Source organism: Schistocerca gregaria, chromosome X, assembly GCF_023897955.1.
Source record: "Schistocerca gregaria isolate iqSchGreg1 chromosome X, iqSchGreg1.2, whole genome shotgun sequence".
NCBI classification, from domain to species: domain Eukaryota; kingdom Metazoa; phylum Arthropoda; class Insecta; order Orthoptera; family Acrididae; genus Schistocerca; species Schistocerca gregaria.
In genome coordinates, this window is record NC_064931.1 from 327,680,943 (window position 1) to 327,704,528 (window position 23,586).

At 39.7% G+C, this 23,586-nt stretch overlaps 1 protein-coding gene across 1 annotated transcript in view; it reads left to right on the forward strand.

The window, feature by feature from the left end:
- LOC126298052 (misshapen-like kinase 1) overlaps window positions 1–23,586 on the forward strand; it is a 1,491,768-nt gene that overhangs the window by 1,205,095 nt on the left and 263,087 nt on the right. Inside the window, exon 7 of the mRNA XM_049989371.1 lies at window positions 12,092–12,347. Within this exon, the coding sequence (XP_049845328.1) occupies window positions 12,092–12,347 (256 nt within the window). The remainder of the gene's footprint in view (window positions 1–12,091; window positions 12,348–23,586) is intronic.

Below are 23,586 nucleotides of genomic sequence, written 5' to 3' on the forward strand. Positions count from 1 at the left end.
TTATGGTTGTAATTTCTTTCTTTTAATTAGGCCTTTGAGACTCTATGTTACATGGTTTTATATCCAGTTACTTCTTTGTAAGTTTAAATAGATGTTTTAGTTATTTATTTGCAAAATCGTGCAAGATAGGACCATGCCCCTCCCTGTATTTGTTCTTAAAAGATTGTTTTCTTGTTTTGTAGACAATCTGATGATGTCCCAAAAGATAAAACATGTTATTGAAATTAAAATAACTTTGTAACCGAAACTATTTTTCAATTTGAAATAATCGAAATTAATAGCTGTACCAGCCAGCCAGAATGGAATGGAATGGAATAAATGTTGCATGAAAAATCATTGCTGACAAAGTTAATATCATACCTCAGAGATTGTAAATTAATATGATACTCGATATTACTGAGTTGAATACATAAAACAGTGTGCATAAATGTAATCAGTCACCATACAGTTGAGGCATTGAGCAGTCAACATGCAAATAAAGGAGACAGAAATTATGTAAGTGTGTAGCCTTTTGTGGACATTGTCATTGATGGTAAAACCTTCTGAGTCATTGGGTCACATCATATTCTTCCTTAAATTTCTTGAATGCTCAAAATTTAGATCCTTCGTCAGGATTCCAGCAGTTTCTCTGGATGACTGAACACTGCTGAAAGACGGTGTCATGTTCACTTGTAAAAGGCTACTTTCCTGTATTTTTCCAGAGATTTGGAGTTGCTTGGTAAAACTCTTCAGGCTGCCATTGGTGGGTTATTTTTGTTTGGTAAATACTGAAAGTAGACATCGAAACAGAGAGAGAATCCAATATATCATTGTTGTTGTGCCAGTTTGGTTGTTTTCTAATAGGTGGTTATGTTCTCCACTCTTTGTGGCTGGATGTTTATTTCGCTGATAGTATCATGAAGATAGAAACCTTAGGCTGCCATCTCTAATCTACATTTCTATATATAGAAGGTAAGCCCACACAGCAGTTGAAATATCAAAGAATGAGTGCAGTTGCAATACAGCCCACTTGCACCATGTTTTCATGCTCTAAACATGTTGAGACTGTGGACCCGCTCAAAAATTACAATAGAGATGATGGCTACTGGCTTCTGTCTTTGTGACTACTGAGGAAGTAAACACCCAGCTATGGTGATCATATGTATCATCCATCTACATGTCCCCTGATATAGAGTTACTAAATCCATATTATGAGATCATAACCAAAAACAAAGATATATGTTGTATGGTCCTTTCTCTTTACTGTTTTTACTGCTTCATCCATTTATTGATGAACAAAAATAAGTTAAGGTAAGGTAAGATAACGTTCTGCATTCTGGCCCTAGACAAGCCCATTTGGCCTATCTGACCACCATGTCATCCTCTGTGAATGGCACCATCAGATGTGGTATAGAGAGGCATGTGCTCAGCACCTGATTCTCCTGGTTGTTTTTGGGTTTTTTGACCCTGGAGACACTACAAGTTGGTCAAGTATCTCATTACTTGGCATCACAAGGCTGAGTGCACCTATACCAATCATCCCATCAAGGAAAAGTCCCTGGCCAACCATGATTGAAACTCATGTTCCCCCACTTGGCAGTCACCCATACAGTGCGTAAACTTTTAGAAGGCAGACCTCTCCCTAGTCCTGAATCGGTAGAAGTCGGTAAACATTGGTAGGCACGCAGTTTTGACTGCTGCCAACATTACGTAGCTGACTGTGTTGTACAAGGTAGCCATTGTTGTCTGCTTTGTTATTGATTTGCGCTGTACTGTTCTGCATGTTTTTATTGTGCAGTTGTGCTAAACATTATGAAAATGAGTGAAGAGGCAGTTGCTGACCCAACTCGGGAGTCACCAACAACCCCTACCAGTAGGTCTACGGTTAGAAGGAAACCAGTATTACGTAGCAATGCTCACAAAATTATATTGTGTGTGATTGAATGCTGTGAAAGGAAAAGGGAGCAGAAAAAATTGGTTCACCCCATTTACAAATCTTCAGTGAGAGCTGCTACATACACAGGACAAAGCATGCGTAGCATTCGAAGATTCAAACAGTTTTCCAAGAATCATCCTGGCATATCACCACAAACGCCTGGCAAGAAAAGGTGAGTTTCCATTTCAGTTTTTTTTTTTTTTTTTTTTTTTTTTTTTTTGCAGTAAATTTGAAGGCACCCCCTATTTCATCCGAGTTACCTTATATTTCATGTACATGACGACTTCAGTTTCGTTTACGAACAACATTTAAAGCGAGTTTTACTTCCAAGCTTTTCGTCTGCTTTCATGTAAGCATGACGTGCAATTTGTAGTGCCAGCACTGCAACTGGTAGGCGTGCCTTGTGGCCCCCCCCCCTTCCTCCTCCAACGGCTCCTCTCCTTTCGCCATCCAATGCTTGCTTCCTCCTCTCCCCGCACTCCCCTCACAACTCTGCTGTCTTACAGTTAACACACTGTACTGACCACTCAGCTACAGAGGTGGACATTGAAGAGAAATGGTGACAAGCATCTTCAGAGAAATAGTGGCAAACAATTTCCTCGTTGGACTCAAGTTTCAATTTTAAATAATTTTGATCTTCATCTCTGGATCAGAATATGATCACAATCTCCTGGCACTTCTTTGCATCTCAAACATTCCCATAGGTGTTTGTGTAGTACATGGTCATACACATTCTCAAAATCTTTAGGGCTACTTTCATGAATACGTGCAGTATGTTATATTAATTTTGCCAAGGAAAAAATGAAGAACACCTGAATTCCACACTGAGCACCATTCCAAAAACTAGTAATAACCACTAAGATTAAAGTTTAATTAATCTCTGCTGTGATAAAATCTTCTCAGGTAATAAGAAGAGCAGTAGTGTTGTGTTGTTGCTAGGTTTCAATGAGTTTCATACTAACCATCTCCAGGCAATATGTCAGGACCCCATGTTCTGCATATCTATATAGCCACTCGACCACTGACCACTTCTGTTCGATGGTCAGTCATGCACCTCTGGAAGAGGGTGTTACACTGGTGGTAGGGGAATGCAGTGTGGCTGTCAGTGAATGCAGCGTATCCCTGGTGTAGGTATCAAGTCCCAGTGTTTGCCCATTCTGTCCGTGTGCACTGTCACCTTCAGAGCAGAGCATTCCTGCTTCATTCTCCCATTTGTGGCATCCCAAACTGCTGTGAGTTGAAATCTGCTATCCCATTTTATTAGATTGTTGTGCAATCACATTTCTACCCTCTCTTTGGCAACTGAGTCCCAGAACCCATTGGCACTGCATAATTTCTTCATTTGTTCAAAATTGACAGTGTGGTCCTCACTGATGCTTTACTCTGCCACTATGGACTTGTCCATCTTCCTTAGTCAAATGTTTCTGATGTGCCCCACAGGGAGATGCAGCGCTGTGTTTGTCCAATATACTGCATCCCACATTCACACTCAATACTGTAAACACCCGGCGTCTGCAGTCCTAGCTGGACTTTGGTTTAGCCAAACATGTCCTTAATTTTCTAGGTTTCTTGGAAAAAGGCCTCTATTTGGCGCTTCTCCATTATTCTCATGACCTTACAACTGTCAGTAGCCCCATGTACACCAGGAGCACCACGGGTTTGGCTTCTTATTCTTGGGGTTTGTCTTCCCTCCTCTTATGAGTCTAGAAGGTGCATATTATTTGCATCTCATTGTAACAATTTTTGTGGAACATTCACTACAGATGCTGTAAGTCATCCAGCAAGCTCTTCCTGTTGCAGATGGACCTGGCTGTATGTACTAAGATGGTTAGTACCAAGTTGGGTTGCACTGGATGGTGAGCATAAGGTATAGATCCATATGCATCTTCTTCCTTCTAGACTGAATGTCCCAACATGCCGTCCATACTTCTCTTGATCAAAATGTCCAAGAAGGGTAGGCTTCTGTTCTTTTCTACATCTGTGGTAACTTGGATGCTGTTGTGTATGCCATTGAGATGACGAATGAACTCCTGTAGGTATTCTCTCCCATGTGACCACATCACAAAGATGTATTTATAGAATGCCTTTGGTTTTACGTGGGCTGCCAGATGTTGCAATAAAGTGACAATCTTCTGACTTCAGCAGCACTGTCACATTGCTATTATCCACTGCTGGGACGACTATATGGCCAGTAGTGCCCTGTGTTCTATTGTTGAAATGTTCTTCTTTGGCATTACTGCATTCTCAAGGACCCTGCATGTCTCCCTTCTCAATTCTTGAGCAGCCTCTGAAGTGTGTCTACTTATGGCTTGCTCCATGCTGCTGATAATGCCACCTTTTCATAACATTCTTTGATCTGGAGCAAACTTTAGGCTGTTTGACAGCATGGAAAATTTTGCTCCATCCAGTTCTCTCTGAGTCAAGTAGATGATGGTCTTAGCATTGAGACCCTGGAAGATGATCAGCTTTGTTGTCATGTCACTTTTCACCCAGGTGCCAGCAGAAGTATCTTTAGCTCTACTTGAGGAACACTTTGATGAGGACACAGTCAAACTCTTTCGACATGTACTAACCACCATCATTACAAATGTGGTGGGGTTGCCATTCGTTCCCCCTTAGCTCCAGGTATTTTTAATCTATATATGGAACACTTCAAAGAAGTAGCACTTAATAATACCTGCCTAAAACCAAAGGCATGCTACATGTACACCTTTATGGTGTGGCCACATGGGAGAGAAAAACTACAAGGTTCCCTCCATCACCTCAGTAACATACACAACTGCATCAAGTTCACTATGGAGAAGGAAGAGAACAGAAGCTTACCCTTCTTAGACATTTTGATCAAGAGAAATCTGGATGGCATATTAGAACACTCAGTCTACAGCAAGAAGATGCATATGGACCTCAGAGTTGCCACCATCCACTGTACTCCAGCTCAGTATTCACCACCTTAGTACATAGAACTAGATCCGTCTGCAACAGTAAGAGCTTGCTGAATGAGTTACAGCATCTGCAGATAACTTTCCACATAATTGGTTACAAGATGCAAATAAGATGCTCTTTACAGACTTACAAGAGGAGGGAGGACAAATCAGAAGAATAAGAAGCCAAACATGTGGGTTTCTTGCTATATCTGGGGCCGCTAACAGCCAAGATCATGAGAATAATGGAGGAGTACCAAATAAAGGCCATTTTCCACATGGTAAAATTAATAACATGCGTGACTCAACCAAAGACCAGCAAGGCTTGTAGACAAGGGGTAAACACAGTATTGACTGCAAATATCAGATGAAATATATCAGGAAGACTGTATCTCATTGCACCATAGAGAACACAAAAGAAACGTTGAACTACGGCAGTCAGACAAGTCTGCAGTGGTATAGCATGGCATTAATAAGGAACACACCTTCAGTATTCAGCAAATGAAGAAGATATGCACCACTAATGGGTTATGTGAGTTAACAGTCAAATAGGTGGTTGAAAGATGTCTGCACAACAAGATAATGAAGGTGGATAGTGGATTTCAACTCACAAGGGATTCCTTTGACCTCAAATGCTTGGAACTCGAGTTGTGTGAATGGTATATCTGATGTACAAATGTGTCTCTTGGAGTGTTCACTTGTGAGATACTGTGTAAATTGTGTACAGTGATATAATGAAGAGAATTAATCCAATGAATGGGTCCAGATATTAGGGACAAGATTACAGTTTGCTGAATATGGAAATGAAAGCAGGTTGAAGAATAGCGAGCTCATGGATATATTATATAACATAATAATTCAGAAATGTAAGGGGGATGAGACAGAAATACATGATGTTACATTTGACAGATACACTGAGTTTGAAGGGCAGGAAAAACCTGGACCTAAAGATGGCTGTTCAAGCAGTAAATGACACTCATCTCCAGAGCAACAGGAACAGTCCAGTCAAAATGAGTATGAACTGTCTTCACTCAAACAGTTGAGACCCAGTGTATTATAAGATATTGATGACTATTACAGTTGTGGGTTCAATTCCTGCAGCAAACTAATAAGGTATTAAAAGTGTATTAAAAGTAAATCAAATTGCATTAATTTTAAATTATATGTCTAGCAAAAGGTGAGCAGGAGCTCATTTTAAATAACACACTCTGATGCAATTACAAACTATAAAAGAGCATGTAATATTGCAATTTGATAGAGCGAGGTCATATAGATCTAACATTTGCTACTGGCATATGCAAATGTGGTCACTAGAAGCACCTAAATTGATTGGCTTGGACAATTTCAAAGATTCAGTTCCTTTTACTGACAATCATAAGGCTGAATACGGCATCTCTGCCAGGCCTAATACTACATTTGTCACATGTAAGGACATGGAAGATGATAATAGGCACAATAGGCACAATAGTTTGTGGAGTAAGTGAACATTTTTATGAGTAGGATGTGGAGAAGGGAAGTGTTTGGAACAATGACCAGAGTCAGTTCCAGTATGAAATGTCTTCATCATCAACACTGCCTCACAGAGGAGAGACAACTACGGCTATTTTGTACATCTGTAGATCTACCCACTCTGTCTTCAGGCCACGAGTGGCCTACCGGGACCATCCGACAGCCGTGCCATCCTCATTGGAGGATGTGGATAGGAGGGGCGTGGGGTCAGCACACCACTCTCCCGGTCGTTATGATGATGGTATTCTTGACCGAAGCTGCTAGTATTCTGTCAAGTAGCTCCTCAATTGGCATCATGAGGCTGAGTGCACCCCGAAAAATGGCAACTGCACATGGTGGCCTGGATGGTCACCCATCCAAGTGCCGACCACACCCGATAGCGCTTAACTTCGGTGATCTCACAGGAACCGGTGTATCCACTGTGGCAAGGCCACTGCCCACAGATACATAATTAATGTGGCTTTATCAGAGACAGACAGACCAGCAGACAAGTTGTACATATGTTTTCAAGAGGTACAAGGCACTTTCCACTCAAATATTTCAAAGAAACTCGAAAGAGCCTGCCCATGAAACATTCATGTGAAGGCAAGTAAAAGTGGAAAAATGACTAAAGAACACATGAAACGTTTTCTAATTTGAGTCCTTGACAAACATGTAACAAGTGAAAAAGAGCCTATTGCTGTGTGATTTCTGGTCAGGTCATACAGGTCATACCCTTCTAGATGCAAGTTTTTCAAACAAAGACCTTATGCTGAAGAGATTGCCACCAAAAACAAAAAAATATTCCCAGTCATATAATGTTTACTTCTTTCAGCAATATAATCTATATCTCAGAAGGGCTGCTGATTTTATAAGACTACAATGTGCCAAACCACAAGTGAAGATACATGACCATTGTTTCACCATCAAACTTCACTCTGTGATTTACAATCAATTTTGTGCACCAATGTGTATGCCTATGTTGCAATATGCTTGGTGAAAGACAGGTTGATATACCTATATCATCATTTGAAAATGTAATTAACGTGGCTGTTCATACTGGATTGCCTGAATGTGGAAGTGATTTTGAATGTTAAAATGTGGCTTTAGTGAGGTGTACACATTGCTTTCTTACACTTTGTTTTAATCACTTCATCAAGATCCCACATCTGTATTATGAGGACTAATATAAGCACTATCAGGTGTGTAGGATAAGTGTGTTTTGCACTATCAAATTACTTTAAGCATTGGGTTTTTGGCACTGTTGACAGAAAATGTAATGATACACTAATTTTATTGAATTATGTATAATTTCCCTCCTATGGTATTGGCATCTTGTTACTTTGTTTCTCTCTATTAAAATGACACTTATGGCAGAATGCAATGTTTTATGTGGAAATGGCTCAGACCATTGTTCTTTTTATTTTTTATTTTTTTATGATAGAGTGTTATTTAGTGTGGTTTCATGCAGTTCCAAGCATTCATCATCAAATGTGTTCCTTGACAGTGTAGTGTGGTATTCCAAAACTGCCAAAATATTACAGCAGAGCTCCACCATGAAGGTGATGTCCATGAACAGAATGGACAGGCACCAGGAGCCAATGCCTGCACCAGGGCCATGCAGTGTTCCCCTCCCCCACCACCAATACAGCACTCATTTCCAGAGGCACATGACTGGCCCACCTGCAGAGGTGATCAGTGGTCCAGTGGCTACATAGACATGCAGAACATGGCATCCCTACACCTCGCCTGAAGGTGCTGGTTGTGAAACTAACTGAAACATTGTGACAAGGTTATGCCACCACTCAGCTTATTACCCGAGAAGATTTTATCATTGGAATACACTGAGAAAGCCTGCAGTCTACATCTACACCATTACTCCACAAGCCACCTGATGGTCAGTGGTGCAGTATACTTTGGCTACCACTAAGTGGTCCCCCCTTCCTTGCTTCACTTGTGAGCAGCATGTGGGAAGATTGATTGCCGATAAGCTTCTGTATTACTTTTAATCTCTCAGATTTTCTTATAATGGTCATTTCGTGAGATATTTGTGAGAGGGAGTAATATGTTGTCCAACTCTTCCCGGAAAGTGTTCTCTAGAAATTTCAATAGTAAAACACTCTGTGACATGCAATGCCTCTCTTCTATCATCTTCCACTGGAGTTTGTTGAGCATCTCTGTAACACTCTTGCATCAACAAAATGATCCCTTGACAAAATGCACTACTCCTCATTGGATCTTCTCTATCTCTTCTATCAGTCATAACTGGTAAATGTCCCATATTGATGACTGATATTAAAGAACAAATGCCTTGTAAGCCAGTTCTTTCATGGATGAGTAATATTTCCAGAAGATTTTTCCTACGGATCTAAGTCCAGCATCTGTTTTCCCTGCTATTTGTTTTATGTGGTCATTCCACTTAAGGCCACTCTTCTAAATATTTTATGGTAGATACTGTTTCCAGAAATTTATCATCAATAATGTAGTTGTACAGTAGTGGATTTCTTTTCCTATGTGTGTGCAGTATGTTACATAACCTCTGCTCTGTATTTTTTAACCCATATGTGATAGATTCTCAGGGTCATGTGGAATTATTTTTAAGGTATCTGAAAGAGAATAAGGGGGGGGTGGGGGGAGAGGGAGGGAGGTTGAAGTTGGAAGTGAGTCATGAGATATCCCTAGACTGGCAAGTCAAAAGAGGGCTCTTCATGAAAGGTTGGTGTTCAGATATGAAACCTGCTCTGTCACACATCTTAAACTTATCGCAAATCGTTTGCACTGACCTGAATATGAATTAAATATATTACTATTACAGCTTTCATATGAAATGCCTCATATCTATATCTAATGAGCATGTTTTGAATCAAATATTCAATCCCTAACTTTACATCATCTATGTTCATTATAATGTAAACTCAGAATCCAATTAAACTTCATGAATCACAATAAATAACAAATAAGTTATACTTACTGTACCATATAAATACAGTAATATGGTTGATAGAGCCATTCGGGAATGAACATAATACTGAAATTTTTGAACTGGAGATCCATTTGTTGAAAACAATATGAATAAGTAGGAAAGGAAAATGTACAAATAGCTGACAAATGTAACAGGACAAAGGATAAGTTACTCACAACAATGGCACTAAAGAAAGTATACTGAATACATTTTATGGTTCAATATAAGGCAGTAAAGGTCTGATGGTTATTGTAAACATAAACTCTGATGGGATTAAGAGAAGAAATGAATTTCTGATCAATACTTATAAGCAGTTGAAATAGTTTGCAAACTGTAGACGACATGCTTACAGTTTTAAACAATATCAAATTACTGCAACAATTGTACAGAACTGACTGAAAATGTCTTGGAAATACCATTTAAACAGAGAACTGGAGATCATTATAACAACATTAAGCAATGATTATTCATCAAATGAATTTCATTTTGTTTCCTCTGCCGTATTTTTAAAATGAAGCCTATAATTGACTTTTAAGATTTTTCTTTCTGCTATATGAAGGAAACCGTACCATTCTTTTCAATTATATGATTTCATTTTTAGAAATATGAAGTATGGTATACAATTTGCCAAGGAAATTGCATCTTTTCCTGAAAAGATATGGATCATCATTTTCTTTACTTTGGCACATAAACATGTATTTCTACAATTGTAGCAATCAACCAACAGTATTGAGTCACATCTTCACAGTCTGTACTCACTATTTTCCAAAATAACTCTGAAAATGAAGACAAAAAAACCTAATACTGGTAAAATAGGACACAATAAGTTTTTCTGTGATTCACTTACATAATATATTTATTACCGCTTGAGAAAATAACTAAATTTTTTCCTGCACATACCATTTTTAAAATCAGATGAACCAAGGAATAAGACAGAATGTAAACTGTCACTACATATAAACCATACATAAATGTGTCATGGGAATAACTTAGACAGGCCATTTATATGGCATGATAGTGCAAGGAAACGGCTGTTCAAAGATGATAAAACTTCTTTGTTTAAAGATTTCATATAATTTAACTACACTATGTGATCAAAAGTAGCCAGACACCTGGCTGAAAATGACTTACAAGTTTGTGGTGTCCAACATCGATAATCCTGCAATACAGATTGTGTTGGCCCTCCCTTAGCATTGATGACAGCTTCCACTCTCGCAGGCATATGTTCAATCACGTGCTAGAAGGTTTCTTGGGGAATGGCAGCCCATTCTTCAGGGAGTTCTTCACTGAGGAGAGGTATCGATGTTGGTTGGTGAGTCCTGGCACGAAGTTGACATTCCAAAAGTCCCAAAGGTGTTCTATAGGATTCAGTCAGGACTCTGTGCAGGCCAGTCCATTACAGGGATGTTATTGTCTTGTAACCACACCGTCACAGTCCGTGTATTATTAACAGGTATGTGATCGTGTTGAACCATCAGTGTAAGCCTGTGCTGTGATAGCACCATGCAAAACAACAAGGGGTGCAAGCCCCCTCCATGAAAAACACAACCACACCACAACACCACTGCCTCTGAATTTTACTGTTGGCACTACACACACTGGCAGATGAGATTCACTGGGCATTCACCATACCCACACCCTGCCATCATATTGCCATATTATGTACTGTGATACATCACTCCACACATTTTTCCACTGTTCAAATTGTCTAATGTTTACACTCCTTACACCAAGTGAGGCATCATTTGGCATTTACTGGGAAGATATGTGGCTTATAAGTAGCTGCTCGACCATGAAATCCAAGTTTTCTCACCTCCCACCTAACTGTCATAGTACTTGCAGTGGTTCTTATGCAGTTTGGAATTCCTGTGTGATGGTCGGGATAGGTGTCTGCCTATTACACATTACGACCCTCTTCAACTGTGGGTGGTCTCTGTCAGTCAACAGATGAGGTCAGCCTGTACACTTTTGTACTGTATTTGTCCCTTTACATTTACACTTCACTATCACATTGTAAACAGTGGACCTATGGATGTTTGGGAGTGTAGAAATCTCATGTACACATGTATGACACAAGTGACACCCAATCACCTGAACACATTCAAAGTCTGTGAGTTCCGCAGAGCACCTTGCAGTAGGTGGCAGCACTATGCACTTAACATGAAAAATGTGTGTTTTGGGGGTTGTCCGGATACTTTTGATCACATAGTGTATATCCTTCTTTCTGACCATTCAGGCCGCGCCACTGAAAACTATATATGTACTGTATTACTTTCATACTACACATTATTTGCAGAAAGAATGTTGAATCCATTAAGACAACAAAAAGATAAATATTACTAGACCAAAAATAATTATTGCCTGGTGAAACAATATTTATTGTCATTAATAGATGGATTGTTTCACTTGTAGGTATTTGAGGAGAGTATTGTAAAAAATCTTTTTTTCTAATATAGTCAATAGATATACATTGAACTAGAGGTTATCAGAATTTTGTTTAAGACACAAAAATCTGTATACAAAAAGCTGGTCTCATTATGATATTTTACAAAAAAATTTAATGTAACATATACTGAGAATATTTGTCACTTATTGGGCACCTCTTCGTGCATGAAGCTACATTTAACAACACAAAAAGAAATAATTTCATGCATGTGGAATTATAAAACCCACATTTCACCAGCAATTGCTGTATAATTTTTTAAAAGTATGATTGTCTTTTACATCTTATTGAAAGCATGACATGATTTGTACTGGTGTTGAAGCAAGGAACACTAACATTTGCCTTTCCTTTTATGTGCACAGATGACTTCAAGTTTGCCTCCTACTACGACAACTGGCAACCCTTTAAGCAGTGCTCTGAGTCGCATTAGCACTGAATACCGGCTACAGTTTGCGTGGCCCCGTGGGGGTCGCACCAAGACAGACATTATGTCAACTGTTCCAGGCAATGCAGCTAGTGGTCCACCTAGAAAATCTCTCTCTATGGGTGCCATACGTTCTACTGGACCTGCACCTGTCCACAAGAAACGAAGTGCAGACTTTGATCGTGGTGATGAAGGTAAGTACACATTATTTATTTGTTTATTATGAGTGGCAGTGATAGTAAAACTGTGACTTACTTTTATGAGTAACTTTAATATAATTGTTGAAAAATTTACTTTTATGAATAACTTTAATATAATTGTTGAAAAGTATGTCATTTTACAACTGGGAAACATTTTAATCACTCATGACTTACATGTCTCATATTTATTCATTGTTACTGATTCCTGTAAATATTTTTTTTTTAATTGTGTGTAAGTAATACTGTCTGTGAAAGCAGTTATCTGATTGGGAAAATATCTGTGTTAGAAGGGGGAATATTATCTGTCTGCTGTACAATGATGCCGCTTTAGACATGCATGCATGCAGATAATCAGCAGCTGAGGTATAAATTACACACAGAAGTAGCAAGGTTATGTACAATTATATCACAGAGCTGGTCATGTTCAAACACACTCATTATGCTATTTATTTTTAGTTGATGCACAACATAAGTTTGCCATGCATTTTATGCCTGAATTCCATTTGCAAACATAAGGGTGTCAGGAAAGTGTGTGTGTGTGTGTGAGAGAGGAGGAAACTTCATGGCTTGGGTGAGGGGGGGCAGTTATACCCCACTCCCAGTACATATATGAGTGTGCGCGCGCGCTCGTGTGTGTGTATGTGTGTGTGCGTGTGTGTGTGTCACCATTCTTCCTGCTTTTAATGTTTACATTTTAAGTTCTATTTTAACAGCATAACATTAGATATGATCTTTGGCCTGAGGCTTGTACATCCGATTTCTGTTAATTATTATGGCTCCTTTGTGTCAGTCAGTCCTGCATTATTAAGATCCATGCCTATTTTCCAATTTCTGCAGTTATCAGATTACTTTCTAGTACAAAACTATGTTTATAGTTATTTTGTATAATTTCTCTATCCTAATATTGTATAATTTCTCTATCTTAAAGCTATATTCATTTTTGTTTGAATCCTCAATATTTTTATTTTTCATATGAGTGATATGCACTGTCTAAACCTGTTGTTGGTCTGTAATTTCATGTTTCTTCTGCACTAACACCAATGTCTACTTGTTGCACTGCATATATGTTGGTACTGAACAAATTACATCTTAGTTGCATTACATTTTTCGGTAATTAGTTAGACCAGTGGTTATGTCTCTTGTGGTGTTACCTGTTTGGTGACACTATTTCAATCACATCTACACTGCCTGGACAAAAGTGTTTGGACACCCCTATGTAATCACTAGATATCACAAGAGGCAGATCTTCCAGTACAAAAGAAATGGGTAGTATTGTGTTGTCAATAGAGGATCACTAACAGTGGACTGGGTGGGGCAGGAGAACTCAGTGACTTGAACATGGACTAGTCATTGGATGTCATCTGAGTAAAAGATCCATTGGTGACATTTCAACCCTTCTAAAGCTGCCCAAGTTCACTCTTGCTGATGTGTCTGTGAAGTGGAAATGTGAAAGAATAACCATAGCTAAACCAAGGCGAGGTAGACCTCACGTGCTGATGGACAGAAGCCATCAAGCAACTGCAGAGAGTGGTAGTAAAAAATCACATGAAATCAACAGAAGGAATCAGTCATGACTTCCAGAGTGCTACCAGCAGTTCAGCTAGCATAATGACTGTGTGTATGGAGTCAAAAAGTTCGGCATACAATGCCCAAGCAGCACCTCACACGACTCATTTACATAGTCAGTGCTAAGCAGTGCTCGAGGTCCTGTTAAAAGTGACATCACTGAACAGTGAATGACTGGAAACAAGTGATTTGGAGTGATGAATCACCTTATACCCTGTGGAAATTTGATGGAAGTATTTGGGTTGGACCTGCCATCATATCTAGTGCCAACAATGAGGTGGTGTTATGGAATGGGGATGTTTTTTGTGGTTAGGGTATACTCCCCCTTTTGCACTTGTGAAAACACCAAATGTGGAAGGATTTGGAAACGTTGTACAGCATTATGTACTGCATACAGCAGAGTAACATCTCAGAGATGATGAATGTTTGTATCAGCATCTTAGTGAACCCTTTAATAAAGCAACATCTGTGAGGGAATGATTTGAGGACAATAACATTCCTGAGATGGACTGGCATGCCCTGAGTCACGTGCTGAACCCAATGGAATCCCTTTGGGATGAGTGAGTGACGTTACTTCGCTCCAGGTGCTCCAGACCCCAGCATATGACATCACTAACACTAAAACACTTAATGGCTTTTGTACTCGAACCAATGTCATATTTAATTACAAACTGTGTAGGAAAGTTAATCCAACAGCAATAGAGAGTTTTTTATACCTTGTCAAGGAACAAGAGTGGCAGGATGTTTATAGTGCCGATAACATAGATGATAAATACAATGCTTTCGTTAACACATTTCTCATGCTCTTTGAGAGTTACTTTCCATTAGAACATTCTAAACAGGGTACTAGCAATAATGGGCAGCCCAGGTGGCTGACTAGTGGCATAAGGATATCATGTAGAACAAAGCCAGAATTATATCAAAATGTTAGAAGTAGTCACAATCAAGCTACAGTAGCCCATTAGAAACAGTATTGTAAGGTGCTTAAAAATGAGATTAGGAAGGCAAAGAGGATGTGGTATGCAAATAGAATAGCTAATTCACAGGAGAAAATGAAAACCATGTGGTAAGTTGTGAAGGAACTGTGTGGTCAGCAGCACAAGGTCAACGATATAAAGTCAGTTCACAGTAAAAGTATTTCTGTTACTGATAAATCAGATATATGTACAGTATTTAACAATCATTATCTGAGCATTGCTGGTGAATTAAATAAAAATTTAGTTTCTACAGGAAATCATACAACTTTCTTGGCAAATGCCTTTCCGAGATTGATGTCTGAAATACTCCACTGTGATACAGGCAAGAGGGAGATTGAGTCAATAATTAAATCACTGAAGACTAAGAACTCTCATGGTTATGATGGACTGTCTAGCAGAATATTAAAGTACTGTGCTGCACATTTTAGCTCTGTGTTTAGCCATATTTGTAATTTTTCCTTTAGGAATGGTCAGTTTTCTGAGCGATTGAAGTACTCAGTAGTAGAGCCACTTTACAAAAAGGGAGAAAGGTATAATGTAGATAATTTTAGACCTATTTCTATGCCAACAGAGTTTGCAAAAGTTATTGAAAGGGCTATGTATGTAAGGATAATTGATCATTTTACACTCCTGGAAATGGAAAAAAGAACACATTGACACCGGTGTGTCAGACCCACCATACTTGTTCCGGACACTGCGAGAGGGCTGTACAAGCAATGATCACATGCACGGCACAGCGGACACACCAGGAACCGCGGTGTTGGCCGTCGAATGGCGCTAGCTGCGCAGCATTTGTGCACCGCCGCCGTCAGTGTCAGCCAGTTTGCCATGGCATACGGAGCTCCATCGCAGTCTTTAAGACTGGTAGCATGCCGCGACAGCGTGGACTTGAACCGTATGTGCAGTTGACGGACTTTGAGCGAGGGCGTATAGTGGGCATGTGGGAGGGCGGGTGGATGTACCGCCGAATTGCTCAACACGTGCGGCGTGAGGTCTCCACAGTACATCGATGTTGTCGCCAGTGCTCGGCGGAAGGTGCACGTGCCCGTCGACCTGGGACCGGACCGCAGCGACGCACGGATGCACGCCAAGACCGTAGGATCCTACGCAGTGCCGTAGGGGACCGCACCGCCACTTCCCAGCAAATTAGGGGCACTGTTGCTCCTGGGGTATCGGCGAGGACCTTTCGCAACCGTCTCCATGAAGCTGGGCTACGGTCCCGCACACCGTTAGGCCGTCTTCCGCTCACGCCCCAACATCGTGCAGCCCGCCTCCAGTGGTGTCGCGACAGGCGTGAATGGAGGGACGAATGGAGACGTGTCGTCTTCAGCGATGAGAGTCGCTTCTGCCTTGGTGCCAATAATGGTCGTATGCGTGTTTGGCGCCGTGCAGGTGAGCCCCACAATCAGGACTGCATACGACCGAGTCACACAGGGCCAACACCCGGCATCATGGTGTGGGGAGCGATCTCCTACACTGGCCGTACACCTCTGGTGATCGTCGAGGGGACACTGAATAGTGCACGGTACATCCAAACCGTCATCGAACCCATCGTTCTACCATTCCTAGACCGGCAAGGGAACTTGCTGATCCAACAGGACAATGCACGTCCGCATGTATCCCGTGCCACCAAACGTGCTCTAGAAGGTGTAAGTCAACTACCCTATCCATCAAGATCTCCGGATCTGTCCCCCATTGAGCATGTTTGGGACTTGATGAAGCGTCGTCTCACGAGGTCTGCACGGCCAGCACGAACGCTGGTTCAACTGAGGCGCCAGGTGGAAATGGTATGGCAAGCCGTTCCACAGGACTACATCCAGCATCTCTACGATCGTCTCCATGGGAGAATAGCAGCCTGCATTGCTGCGAAAGGTGGATATACACTGTACTAGTGCCGACATTGTGCATGCTCTGTTGCCTGTGTCTATGTGCCTGTGGTTCTGTCAGTGTGATCATGGGATGTATCTGACCCCAGGAATGTGTCAATAAAGTTTCCCCTTCCTGGGACAATGAATTCACGGTGTTCTTATTTCAATTTCCAGGAGTGTATATCACACAATTTGCTATGAAATGTACAGTTTGGCTTTAGAAGTCGTTTAACAACTGAAAATGCTATATGTATTCTCTTTACTCTGTTAGGTACTGGATGGGTTAAACAAAAGGTTTCGAATGCTGGGCATATTATTTTTTGATTTAACTAAGGCATTTGATTGTGTTGATCACAAAATATTGCTCCGGAAGTTGGACCATTATGGAATACGAGGAGTAGCTCACAATTGGTTCACCTATTACTTTAGCAACAGGCAGCAAAAGGTCATTATTCACAATGTTGATAATGGCTGTGATATGGGGTCTGAGTGGGGTACTGTCAAGTGGGGAGTGCCCCAGGGATCAGTGTTGGGGCCACTCCTCTTCCTTATTTATATAAGCGTTGTGCCCTCTAGTATTACGGGCAACTCTAAAATATTTCTGTTTGCTGATGACACTAGCTTGGTAGTAAAGGATGTTGTGTGCAACATTGGCTGGGTTTCAAATAGTGCAGTACATGACCTCAGTTCATGGCTTGCAGACAATAAATTAATGCTAAACAGTTAAAATTTCTAGGTGTTCATATAGATAGTAAGCTGTTGTGGAAAGCCCACTTTCAGGATCTTGTTCAAAGACATAATACTGCCATTTTTACTATTTGAATGGTATCAGAAGTGAGTGATCGTTTGACATGAAAATTAGTCTACTTTGCTTATTTTCATTTGCTATTGTCGTATGGTATTATATTTTGGGGTAACTTTTCCCATTCTAAAAGCATATTTTTTGGCTCAGAAGTGGGCGGTTCGGGCAGTAAGTGGTGTGAGTTCATGAACCTCTTGTCGACCTCTGTTCACAAATCTGGGTATTTTGACATTGTCCTCTCAAAACGTAAATTCCATTTTGTCATTTATTGTTATTAATATTTGTTTATTCCCAAGAATAAGTAGCTTTCACTTGGTCAATACTTGGCAGAAATCAAAAGTGCATTTGGATCGGACTTCCTTAACTCTTGTGCAAAAAGGTGTGCAGTATACTGCTGCATTCATTTTCAATAAGCTGCCACTCTAATTAAAAAATCTTAGCAGTAATCCATGCACTTTCAAATTGAAACTGAAGAATTTCCTCATGGGCCACTCCTTCTATTCTGTCTAGGAATTCCTTGAAAAATTAAGCTGATAGCGTTTACTTAAACTTATGGACTGACTTTTTTAAGGTTCATGAACATTTTTTTGATCTTTTATTACATTTATGTTGTAATTTCATATACTGACATGTTCCATGACCTTGGAGATTTGCTCCTCAATTTGTTCCTACGGAACTGGACAAGTAAATAAATAAATAAACTACCCTTCTCAGTTTCAGCTCTTGAGCAAGAATGGGCTGCCATTCCTCCACATTCAGATACCTCTTTGAAAGTGTCCCCAGCAGAATTCAAATGGTCCACTAATAGGTGTCCAGATACTTTTGATCAGATAGTGTATGTTAATCACTCTGTCTTCAGCAACGATTTTCCTAGCCCTGAATTGGTACATGATGATTGTGAAATTTGTGACATCAAGAAAGTGAAGCACACCAGATAAAAATTTATTCAACTGCAGGAGATGTCACACTAATATTCTTTAACACCTCATCTAGCTATGATAATGGTGTCAGTTTTGCTCAAAAGACAGTCCACATCTTTCTTCAGGTATTCCATATTCAGCAAAGCCTCTCATTGATTACATCTTATAGAGCAGTCCTGGCCAAGATTTGTGCTCCCAGAGTGTGCTCGCACTCTGCGAGTGGAGCCGAGTCTGCACAGCAGTCCGGCTTCCCCAACCATTGCATTGCTCCGAGCAGGTGTTTTGTGAGATGCTATTTACTGAAGACTGTGTATGCAGGAAACTAAGGAGGATGTGTTTGCAAAACAGTGTGACTACTTCTAAAAGGCAAATATTGCAGCATGCTTTTATAAGGAGGACTTTATTAATAATGTTTATTTTCTACTTTTTATTTTTCTGTCAAAGCAGTAATTTTATCACTTAATTCAATAAGTACATTAGACATTACTAATACAGTAAGCAGAGCTACAAAAGCTTTATATGTATGCCTTTAACATTAAGTTGTGATATTTATAATTTTTTACGCATTTCTATTTTAGATATGTAATACAAGGTGTTACACAGATTAAAATCTGTTAAACCTGAGAGTTGGTGGGACTTTCTCAAATTTATATTATAAAAAGTGTTAAACCAAACATTGAAATAACTTTAGCAACTGGTCTGTGCAGTCAAATATTTCGTTCTTGGTTTAAGATTTTATAAATCTTGTAAATTCCTGGACTGGACAAACAGTTCGTTGAGCGAGGTGCTATGCTGTACATCAATCAGGTCCAGTCAGAGACAATGAGGAGATATGTCAACAGTCAAAAGTGAGAACTGTTTGTCAAATAAATTGGAATCAGTCTTCAATGTGCAAAGTCTCAGAAACTCTTTGAGAATGCATGGTGAAATGTTTCAGTTATTGAAACAAAATCAGTCATGTCTGATCTACAAATGCCTGCCTTAAGTTCCAGAAAATGTTTCAGGTCATGAAACTGAAGATGATTTTTCCATAAGATTAATTTCTGTTTCATAACATCAATCTTGTTTGACATATCTGTTACCAAATGATTCCTCTCTTGCATTAAAAGACTTAATGAAATCAAACAGTATGTGATGCACATCATAAAAGATTCTGTCACTGCTTTATTTACTCTAATTTACCCTAACATGACCATCTTAAGTTCCACCAGCATTCACTATCATTCATCAGAAGGCTAGTGCATCATATCATATTTGTGGCTGGATTTGTAGTGATGTTCCAATAAAAGTGAAGCAGTTCACATTCAAGCATTGAATGATGTGGTTTCTCCGCATTTTTTTTTTCTTTTCAGACAAGTGCATAGATGCCATGCTATTCTTAATGCAGAGTGTAAATCTAATTTAACGCCAGTGGTATTGTTGGCAAAATATGACTAGCACACTGAATTGCTCTAGCAGCCTTTTCCTGTTCCTCGTTGCTCCTCAACCCCACTCACCACTGCATTCAGAGTGCTAGCCAGGAGTGTGCCTAGAGTGCCCACACTCACAGAGTGGTATTTGGCCAGGTCTTTTATAGAGCCTTACAATATAAACCCAAAAGAAATAGGGATATAAGATGGCCAGTTAAAAGATGAAACTGGGGTCAGAATAGGTTTAAAGAAGAAGAGCTACCAAATTGCAAGGATGTAGACTGGTACATTTCACCAACTGTTTCAAATATTCCCATATACAATTAAGATAAGGTGATTTTGCTCAATCAGACAAGGTGTCATAGGGTGCCTAGGGTGCCTGTGTGCTTGTCAAACTAGGAAGGTATACATGCTGCTTTATGAATGAGGTTGTTCGTCACCCTTGGGAGATAGAAGTGTTCACAGCACACTCAGCATAAAGATGTAGAAGAAAGGGCAACACCTGTTACTGAGACATTGAAATAAATACCATAGTTCGTATTCACAGTAAGCTTAATGGTATGAAACATGCCTCCAAAAGATGACATACCACAAGTGACCTGAACTACACCTTCCACATACTGTGGGTTAAACACCTCATTTGGCTGTTAGTGCACTTAATGTCTTGCATCACTTGAAAAGAGCATAATTGTGACTTACTGGACCACAATACATGCCTCCAGTCCACTACTGTTCAGTTTCTGTGTTGTTTGGTCCATTGAAGATTTGTAGCTTTCAGTGCTGCTGTTACCAATGGCTTTTTGCGAATTGCCTGACTCCGTATGGCTATTAATGCAGTTCCCTTCAAAATACTCACTTATAAACTGGTTGACATGGATCTGCATTCACAGAAACCAGTAATTCTTGTCAGGTTTGAACCAGTTGTTATTGATAATGCCTAAATCTCATCTCTGGTCCAAATCAGTTATAATCTTTTTACGATCACTGTTCTTACCTCAGGTTACATGGCAGTGAATGGCACACAATTATTTATATACACATTGGGCAGGGCAGTCCCTACTGAAGCCCTAATAAATGAGGCAACTTCACTGTCAGTGTGATCATAAGCATGTCCAAGCACAATAGTTCCATTCTACTTTTATGTCACTTCTCCACATCAATCGTTCTTACTGTGTGCTAATTCCATAGAACTGACTGACACATAAACACCACTGCCATGACTTATGGCAATACTGGAGGGTCAAATAAACAACTGGTATCAGTTCTACACCACCTGCACCACTCCAATGTGATCAGTGTGCTCCTTCAAGAGGTTGACAAATCTCTTCTTCACTGAGCTTACATGTCATAGCACACCCTTAAGATATCACAGTCAAAATCTTGAATTTGCATATGAGTGACATGGCAAGTTTGATGGCAAACATTACATTAGCATAACTTGATCAATTAACAATTCTTAAAATTTTTGATAAAATTTTAAGCATTTTGTGCTTAAAAGAGAGGGAAGAAAGTTAATCAGACGAAACATGGAAGAACATGGCTATGGCTTGACAAGGTTTCAGATAATATTGACCATTAAGTATGGAAATGGAAGGCAGTTGCAAACAATGTAATTATTACAAAGGGAAGGTATGTAAATATAGTGATAAGGCTTTGAACATTTTTGGTTAGTGTATCCAAAAGTCAGATGGCAGTGTTGGTAACCTTAAAAATAGGGTCCAGGGTGCTTCCACAGTTAACTGACTGCAACAGTGCCCTGCCACAGCATGGGTTGTGTTGGTAGCATTCTTGATGAGTTCACCACAACAATTTTGATCTGTTGATGAAATCAAGGCTTTGTAACATCTCGTAGAGCAGGCTGTGTTCACTTCGTCTGTGGTCATTAGTAGAGTCAGTTGATCAGTTTTCTGCAGTCATGTGTTCAGCAGTCAGATTACTTTGAAGTGAAATTTTGGTGATCTTCAGTGTCTTAGTCAAGTAATGTGCTTTTAGGTAACTGACCATGCTATTAAGATTGGGTTAACTTTCAACCCCTTTGGATGCTGTCCAGCACAGTGACAGATGCACATGACCTACACACCATCAATTTCTGTTGATACTTATGCATATGAATTAGCAGTTATTATGCGATGTTTCAGTTGTGGTATGAAATGGAATTTGTTGTTATTTTATCACTTATCTTTCATTTCGCTTCACTTATTTACTCACATGTGATGAACTTCATTATTCTCTGGATTCCAAAATAACTGCACTAGTTGCCTTCCCAATGCTGTATGTGAATTTATTCTTGTTGGATGCCTGAGTACATTGATAACTAGTTTGTAATGACCTTCTGCCCTTCCCCAAACTGTGTTGTATGAGAAATCCTGGTTGACATAATCAGGAAACTTTATTAGAACAGATGTTAGTGACAAATCTGATTCAGAATTTTTGTGCAGAGATTTATTAACCTGGGAACTATGTATAGGAGCAACACACCACAAAATGAATTTTAAGTGACAGATTAGATACCTGAAAATATTCATACAGTTAAGATTAGAGAACTGTACCTCATGGACTCTGGCTAAAAAAGGGGCATGGAATCAAAGAGGACCTTAATGTGTTCTGAGAAAAGCTCTCACATAATTTTCTACACGTAGGGTGAGACAGCCATAAATTTGTTGATCATTGTAATAGTTACACCACAGTTGAGGTGGTAGTATTGCAATATCATTCAAACTCTTGCTTACATGCAAGTCAACAAAGAGTCAACAGTGTTTTATTTATTTATGTTTGTTAATTTAGCTCTTTTTTTTATCATATGCAGTACAGCACACAGGAGGATATGAAAATTGGCTTAAATCTATTATTTCTGCAATAACATAATCAAAAAAGATGTAGGCCTACATATTACAAAGTACAAATATATGTATGAGGGATGTTCAAAAGAAAAGATATGAAACAACATTGTGGTTATAATTGGAGTCTTTGATCAAATGTAATCACCAGAGGCCTGAGCACAACTGTCCCACTGTTCAACTAGTTGAAGGATTCTGTGTTGCCCGAATCCCTGTACCTGTGACAACAGCCAGTCCTCTACTGTATTCTTCAGTTCATCATCCAAGTCAAAGTGCTTCCCTTTGAGATGTTTTATAGTGGACCAAACATAGGGTGACATGTCCAGGCTGTAGGGTGATTGCTCAGTCTGTTCACACTTGAACTTGGCCATTACACCTTGTGTGACCTTAGAGACGTATGCATATGTGTTATCATGCAACAGAATCACTCCCTCCCTAGGTAGCCTAGGCCATTTGCTCCTGATGGACTTGTGTAGCTATAGAATGTCTCACAGTACATGTCACAGTTAATGGTTTTTCCATGCTTGAGGAATTCAGTGATGACATATGCTTCCATAGCATGCTCTCCTGCTTTATCTCAGGCTTGAAATGATGGCACCAGTTATTTCCACCAAAAATGATCAACTCCAGAAAAGTAGGATCTTCATTATACTGGAACACATGTTGCAATGGTAGCCCCATGTGCAGTTACTTTTGTGGTTCACTGAGCTTCTTCAGAAGGCATTACATGCACACCTTCCAGTAACCACAGCTGTCTTGCACAGTTGTCTACACTGTTCCAACAGTGGCCCCCAGTATCACTGCCAACATTTGCATTGTTGTGCATTGATTACATCTCACCAGGTTGTTCATTT